At 50.8% G+C, this 8,345-nt stretch overlaps 1 protein-coding gene across 1 annotated transcript in view; it reads right to left on the bottom strand.

The window, feature by feature from the left end:
* Positions 1 to 1,102: 1,102 nt before the first annotated feature.
* Positions 1,103 to 8,345, bottom strand: part of TRIM54 (tripartite motif containing 54) — a 48,832-nt gene continuing 41,589 nt past the window's right edge. Inside the window, exons 8-9 of the mRNA XM_056552871.1 lie at positions 4,847 to 4,927; positions 1,103 to 1,161 (exon numbers count right to left, since the gene is read on the bottom strand). Of these exons, the coding sequence (XP_056408846.1) occupies positions 1,103 to 1,161; positions 4,847 to 4,927 (140 nt within the window). The remainder of the gene's footprint in view (positions 1,162 to 4,846; positions 4,928 to 8,345) is intronic.

Genomic DNA, 8,345 nt, shown 5'->3' with positions numbered 1-8,345 from the left:
TGGGGGAGCTCTGCTGGTTGTGACTGCACTGTTACTGGGGCACCCTTCTACACTAGATATAGGGGAGCTCTGCTGCTTGTGATTGTATTATTACTGAGGTGCTCTGCTGCACTGTATTTGGGTGTATCTGCCTGCTGTATGCTGACTACTACACTAACACCAGTCCACCACCTCCTGCTGTATGCTGACTACTACACTAACACCAGTCCACCACCTCCTGCTGTATGCTGACTACTACACTAACACCAGTCCACCACCTCCTGCTCGATGCTGGCTACTACCCCCACCAGTCCACCAACCTTGCAGCTAAAACTATTACCATCCAGACCTAGACATCCACAACTCACAATCCCTCAAAAAATGGTTATTTTTATAATTTCTTCATCATTATTCTGAGACAGCGTCACCGATCCTGTTGCTCTTCACAAAAGGGGAATTTTTGGAACGCTCGAAAAAATCCATTGTGTCCACCCTCCCCCTAATTATAAACACTGGTCACATCTGCCAACAACCAGAGAGACTTTTTATGTTATACAGGGGTTTACAGCTCTCAGTGTTATACAGGGGTTTACAGCTCTCAGTGTTATACAGGGGTTTACAGCTCTCAGTGTTATACAGGGGTTTACAGCTCTCAGTGTTATACAGGGGTTTAGAGCTCTCAGTGTTATACAGAGGTTTACAGCTCTCAGTGTTATACAGGGGTTTAGAGCTCTCAGTGTTATACAGAGGTTTACAGCTCTCAGTGTTATACAGGGGTTTACAGCTCTCAGTGTTATACAGAGGTTTACAGTGTAATACTGGGGTGTGGGGCCCGGGCCCCTTGTGGCCATATAACGAGGCACCAGAAGAGACTTCACACAGATTGTAACATTTATTTCACCACAGAAAATCCTAGCAATTCCCATTACTACGAGAAGTATATAAACCCCGCCCCCCTCCCACTCCGACCACGGTCCCCCCCACACCCTAGACCCCCCCCCCCCCTCCCACCACGGTCCCCCCCCCCCCCCACACCCTACACCCCCCCGCCCCCCTCCCACCACGGTCCCCCCCCACACCCTACACCCCCCCGCCCCCCTCCGACCACGGTCCCCCCCACACCCTACACCCCCCCGCCGCCGCCATGCTGAGGAGTCGCTGTCTTCAGTCTGGGCCCAGCATCTAGAAGAAGAGAATACAGTGAATCAGTCCCAAGTTATTAAATGGTGATAATGAATGAGAGGCGGGGCCTAGCTAAGATCAACCACACCCCTAAATTATGTCACACCCCATCACTGATGACATCATTGCTCTCACCCTCTATAGATTCCGGCCTCTCCTCCTCGGCTCTCACCCTCTATAGATTCCGGCCTCTCCTCCTCGGCTCTCACCCTCTATAGATTCCGGCCTCTCCTCTTCGGCTCTCACCCTCTATAGATTCCGGCCTCTCCTCCTCTATAGATTCCGGCCTCTCCTCCTGGGCTCTCACCCTCTATAGATTCCGGCCTCTCCTCTTCGGCTCTCACCCTCTATAGATTCCGGCCTCTCCTCCTCTATAGATTCCGGCCTCTCCTCCTCGGCTCTCACCCTCTATAGATTCCGGCCTCTACTCCTCGGCTCTCACCCTCTATAGATTCCGGCCTCTCCTCCTCGGCTCTCACCCTCTATAGATTCCGGCCTCTCCTCCTCGGCTCTCACCCTCTATAGATTCCGGCCTCTCCTCCTCTATAGATTCCGGCCTCTCCTCCTCGGCTCTCACCCTCTATAGATTCCGGCCTCTCCTCCTCGGCTCTCACCCTCTATAGATTCCGGCCTCTCCTCCTCGGCTCTCACCCTCTATAGATTCCGGCCTCTCCTCCTCGGCTCTCACCCTCTATAGATTACGGCCTCTCCTCCTCGGCTTTCACCCTCTATAGATTACGGCCTCCCCTCCTCGGCTCTCACCCTCTATAGATTCCGGCCTCCCCTCCTCGCCTCTCACCCTCTATAGATTCCGGCCTCTCCTCCTCGGCTCTCACCCTCTATAGATTCCGGCCTCTCCTCCTCGCCTCTCACCCTCTATAGATTCCGGCCTCTCCTCCTCGGCTCTCACCCTCTATAGATTCCGGCCTCCCCTCCTCGGCTCTCAACCTCTATAGATTCCGGCCTCTCCTCCTCGGCTCTCACCCTCTATAGATTCCGGCCTCTCCTCCTCGGCTCTCACCCTCTATAGATTCCGGCCTCTCCTCCTCGGCTCTCACCCTCTATAGATTACGGCCTCTCCTCCTCGGCTCTCACCCTCTATAGATTCCTGCCTCTCCTCCTCGGCTCTCACCCTCTATAGATTACGGCCTCTCCTCCTCGTCCGGCCTCTCCTCCTCGGCTCTCACCCTCTATAGATTCCGGCCTCTCCTCCTCGTCCGGCCTCTCCTCCTCGGCTCTCACCCTCTATAGATTCCGGCCTCTCCTCCTCGGCTCTCACCCTCTATAGATTCCTGCCTCTCCTCCTCGGCTCTCACCCTCTATAGATTCCGGCCTCTCCTCCTCGTCCGGCCTCTCCTCCTCGGCTCTCACCCTCTATAGATTCCGGCCTCTCCTCCTCGGCTCTCACCCTCTATAGATTCCGGCCTCTCCTCCTCGGCTCTCACCCTCTATAGATTCCGGCCTCTCCTCCTCGGCTCTCACCCTCTATAGATTCCGGCCTCTCCTCCTCGGCTCTCACCCTCTATAGATTACGGCCTCTCCTCCTTGGCTCTCACCCTCTATAGATTCCTGCCTCTCCTCCTCGGATCTCACCCTCTATAGATTCCCGGCCTCTCCTCCTCGGCTCTCACCCTCTATAGATTACGGCCTCTCCTCCTTGGCTCTCACCCTCTATAGATTCCTGCCTCTCCTCCTCGGATCTCACCCTCTATAGATTCCCGGCCTCTCCTCCTCGTCCGGCCTCTCCTCCTCGGCTCTCACCCTCTATAGATTCCGGCCTCTCCTCCTCGGCTCTCACCCTCTATAGATTCCTGCCTCTCCTCCTCGGCTCTCACCCTCTATAGATTCCGGCCTCTCCTCCTCGGCTCTCACCCTCTATAGATTCCGGCCTCTCCTCCTCGGCTCTCACCCTCTATAGATTCCGGCCTCTCCTCCTCGGCTCTCACCCTCTATAGATTCCTGCCTCTCCTCCTCGGCTCTCACCCTCTATAGATTCCGGCCTCTCCTCCTCTGCTCTCACCCTCTATAGATTCCGGCCTCTCCTCCTCGGCTCTGACCCTCTATAGATTCCGGCCTCTCCTCCTTGGCTCTCACCCTCTGTAGATTCAGGTCTATCCTCCATGGTCCTTATCCTCTATAGATTCAGGTCTCTCCTCCATGGTCCTTACCCTCTATAGATTCCGTCCTCTACTCCGTGACTCTCACCCTCTATAGATTCCGGCCTCTCCTCCTCGGCTCTCACCCTCTATAGATTCCGGCCTCTCCTCCTTGGCTCTCGCCCTCTACAGATTCCGGCCTCTCCTCCTTGGCTCTCACCCTCTATAGATTCAGGTCTATCCTCCATGGTCCTTATCCTCTATAGATTCAGGTCTCTCCTCCATGGTCCTTACCCTCCATAGATTCCGGCCTCTCCTCCTCGGCTCTCACCCTCTATAGATTCCGGCCTCTACTCCTTGGCTCTCACCCTCTATAGATTCAGGTCTATCCTCCATGGTCCTTATCCTCTATAGATTCAGGTCTCTCCTCCATGGTCCTTACCCTCTATAGATTCCAGCCTCTCCTCCTCAGCTCTCACCATCTATAGATTCCGGCCTCTCCTCCGTGGCTCTCACCCTCTATAGATTCAGGACTCTCCTCCATGGTCCTTACCCTCTATAGATTCCGGCCTCTACTCCTTGGCTCTCACCCTCTATAGATTCCGGCCTCCCCTCCTCGGCTCTCACCCTCTATAGATTCCGGCCTCTCCTCCTCGCCTCTCACCCTCTATAGATTCAGGACTCTCCTCCATGGTCCTCACCCTCTATAGATTCCGGCCTCTCCTCCTTGGCTCTCGCCCTCTACAGATTCCGGCCTCTCCTCCTTGGCTCTCACCCTCTATAGATTCAGGTCTATCCTCCATGGTCCTTATCCTCTATAGATTCAGGTCTCTCCTCCATGGTCCTTACCCTCTATAGATTCCAGCCTCTCCTCCTCAGCTCTCACCCTCTATAGATTCCGGCCTCTACTACTTGGCTCTCACCCTCTATAGATTCCGTCCTCTACTCCGTGGTTCTCACCCTCTATAGATTCAGGTCTATCCTCCATGGTCCATATCCTCTATAGATTCAGGCCTCTCCTCCTCAGCTCTCACCATCTATAGATTCCGGCCTCTCCTCCGTGGCTCTCACCCTCTATAGATTCAGGACTCTCCTCCATGGTCCTTACCCTCTATAGATTCCGGCCTCTCCTCCTGGGCTCTCACCCTCTATAGATTACGGCCTCTCCTCCTCGGCTTTCCCCCTCTATAGATTCCGGCCTCTACTCCTCGGCTCTCACCCTCTATAGATTCCGGCCTCTACTCCTTGGCTCTCACCCTCTATAGATTCCGTCCTCTACTCCTCGGCTCTCACCCTCTATAGATTCCGGCCTCTACTCCTTGGCTCTCACCCTCTATAGATTCCGTCCTCTACTCCGTGGCTCTCACTCTCTATAGATTCAGGTCTATCCTCCATGGTCCTTATCCTCTATAGATTCAGGTCTCTCCTCCATGGTCCTTACCCTCTATAGATTCCAGCCTCTCCTCCTCAGCTCTCACCATCTATAGATTCCTGCCTCTCCTCCTCGCCTCTCACCCTCTATAGATTCAGGCCTCTCCTCCTCGCCTCTCACCCTCTATAGATTCAGGACTCTCCTCCATGGTCCTTACCCTCTATAGATTCCGACCTCTCCTCCTCAGCTTCAACCTCCTCTGTATCAAAGATGTCATCATCTTCATCCCCTTGCGCAGCTACAAAACAGGAAAAAGTATCATGTGATAGATAGGAGGTAAAGTACTGTCATATATGTACTGGAAGCATCTGTTTCACGTGTGATATCATTTGGGTATAGTCTGTTTCATGTGTAATATTTGTGTACAGTCTGTTTCACGTGTGATATTAGGGTGCAGCCTGTTTCACGTGTGCTATCATTTTTGCACAGTCTGTTTCACATGTGATATTTGTGTAAAGTCTGTTTCATGTGTAATATTTTTTGTACAGTCTGTTTCGCGTGTGTGTCAGGCCCAAGGCCTGATTATGGAAACATACATGTGTTTTATAATTGTATCTGTGGATAAACTAAGACCTGGGGGTGAGGGTCATTCAGACTGTGTTTTTTTTTTTTAAACATATTTTTATTGATTTTCACAAGTATAAAGGAATATTTACCAGGACAATCCCCTGGGAGAATTACAAAAGTAGATATCTGATGCAAAACCGTTCACAACATTATAACAAGATTCGAAAAGACTCCAAATAACCCCCCTCCCTTGCCCCAAGAAAACCCCAAAGCAACCCAATCCCCCCAATGGTAATTATTCGGTCCAATACGTGAGACATCCAGTAAAGGAAAAGAAAGGATAAGCCTATGATATAACAATATCAGATATCAAAATATAAGCGCAGTCTGGGTTCACCAGCACCTGACAGCCCTGGATCAGAAGAATGACCCTCCAACAAACAGTCTATAATTCTAACCTTCCCAAAGTCCCTGAAATAGAGCGTGTCAGATACCATGATGTATCTCTAAACTGTTCCATCACCTCCTAATTTCGTCATCTGTACAGAAGAAAGTCAGAAAAGACTTCCATTTCTTAAAAAAGGCCTTCGCCGATTTTTCTTTAGAGCGTTGGAGATCAGTGACATCAAAAAATAGGTATTTCTTCATTTGTAGAAAAATCTCTCCAATAGAAGGCAATGAGGGTTTCAGCCAATGAGCCAGTAGACATCGTTTAGTTACTAAAATGTACAAGTGAATCAGAAGGGTCAGGTCACTACCCTCCTGGGACACATGAAGAATCACCAGCGCCGGATCTATTGGCACAGAGATTCGTAATTTATCCCGCAGAATCTCAAAGAGCGATACCCACAGGGATTTGACAGCAGAACATCCCACCAGGCCATGCATTAAGTCAGACCTGTAGGTATGACACTTCGGGCAATTTTCAATACGGTCTGGACGATCGGGGGTCCTTGGGAAAGTGAACCCATACGTGGCGTGGTGCATGAGCTTAAACTGTGTTTCCCTCCATACTTCATTTATGGCAGCCTTGCAAACCTTCGTCCAACCCTCTACTATGGGAAGTGCTAGGTCCCGCCTGTCTAACTTCTTCTCCCAATAACGAAACATGGACTGAAACGTTGTATCCTCCCCCCTTCTTTGTAAATGTCTATATAGTCCCGCCAGGGAGTGGAAACCTGTGTCTGATGTTATAAAGAGGTCAAATGAGTTGGGTACGCTCTCTCTAGCAAGGTCCCTCAATCTAGGTTCCAGGAAGGCTTGTAATTGTAGGTATGGAAGAAAGTGTTCGGGGCCAAGAGAGTAGGCTGAGGACAATTCCTCAAAGGATAAGTATCTATTTTCCGTCTGGCTCAACAGGTGTTAGACCTTCATAATACCAGCCTCTCTCCACACTCCGAACATGCTGTTGTCCCTACCCATGGGGAATTCAGCCATGGTCCATAGCGGCATATGCTTACTAAGTGAAAATGGTAGTCGCATCAGCGAGCGACCCTTCTTCCACGCTGCCACTGTGTCCCTCACTATGCAAGAGCCCTTTATACCCTTAGGGAGAGCACCTAATTTGGTATGTAATAAACCCGCCAATGACCATGGGTGAACCAAATCCGATTCCAATGCAGTATTCGAGAACATTTCCCCACCCCCTAAGCCAATCAATACAGTGTCAATAGAGGCAAGCCAGGTTGTAATGTTGTATATCAGGGAAGTTTAACCCTCCTTTGTGTTTTGGGAGCATCAACTTCTGCAACGCTATACGTGGTCTTTTATTATTCCACAAGAACTTCGTGAAGGCCGTTGTCAGGGTAGTAACGTCCGTCCTTTTCAAGAGCATGGGGATAGTTTGGAGAGGATATAAGAGTTTCGAGAAACTGAGCATTTTCAATAAATGGCTACGCACCAAGATGGGTAGCGGTAGACCCGTCCAGCGCTTAAGTTCCTCCACTATTTTACGAATCAGCGGGGGGTAATTAAGTGAGTAGATCGAACCTGAATTTCTAACTATCCGTAGACCCAGACACTTAATAGAGGTCCTCGTCACAACGATTGGCACTCGCAAGGAGGCCGAATCTAAGCGGCCCACCCTCGGCGAGAGATCAAGTAGTTCAGTCTTGGAAACGTTAACCCTATATCCCGATTCCCTACCAAAATCCATTAAAAGATCGTACAGCCTGGGTACATCTCGTTGCGGGTTAGCTAAAAACACCAGTAAATCATCCGCAAAGAGTGCATGAGTAATCGATCCCCGCCCCACCGTTATGCCCTCAAGATCCCCCGAGGAAGCTAAGACTCGCGATAATGGCTCGAGTGCAAGGTTAAACAACAACGGGGATAGTGAGCATCCCTGTCTAGTTCCCTTTTGAGGAGTAAATGAAGGAGAGAGGAACCCCTGGGTAGATATCCTAGCCCTAGGTGAAGCGTATAGTGCCCGTAGGTAAAATAAAAAGGGGCCCTCAAAACCCATCGCATGCAAAACCCTCCACATCCATCCCCAGCGTATATTGTCAAAAGCTTTTTCAGCATCGACAGACACCATGACTGGGGACGGATGTAGAGTAGGCCTCAGTTGGATTTCGTCCAAGACCGCCAGTACCTTTCGCACATTAGTCACCGCCGGTCTAGCCTTGACAAAGCCTACCTGCATAGGAGCTATCAGTCTCGGCAATATCGTAGCCAGACGATCCGCCATAATTTTAGAAAGCAGTTTAAGATCAACATTAATAAGCGATATTGGATGGTAGCCATCAGGGTTCAGGTGGTCTTTACCGGGCTTGGGGAGGACTTTAATGTGGGCGGTGTTCGCTAAAGGGGGGATGGACGCTCCCTGAAGGTAGGAATTAAATAAAGTCAATAACGGTTGGGAAATATTAGGTTTAAGAAGTTTAAAGAAACCTCCCGAGAAACCATCCGGTCCCGGGGCTTTATTAGGGTCCAACTCCCCCCCCCCCCCCCCGTGACCGGGGCATTCAATAGGTGTCTCTCAGGCTCCGTAAGGGAAGGAAGGTCTGCCTCAGCTAACCAGTCCTTCTGGGGGAGGGTCTGGGCGCCACCATCAGAGTAAAGTGATTGATAGTAAGAACTTAGTATCTCATTTATTTTTTTGGGGTCCCTGTGGAGGACATTAGTGTGATCTCTTAGTGCGGGGATAT

The sequence above is a fragment of the Hyla sarda genome, unplaced genomic scaffold (genome assembly GCF_029499605.1).
Source record: "Hyla sarda isolate aHylSar1 unplaced genomic scaffold, aHylSar1.hap1 scaffold_2017, whole genome shotgun sequence".
In the NCBI taxonomy this organism is placed as follows: Eukaryota; Metazoa; Chordata; class Amphibia; order Anura; family Hylidae; genus Hyla; species Hyla sarda.
Note: the sequence above shows the minus strand (reverse complement) of the source record. Positions and strands in the feature narration are given on the sequence as shown.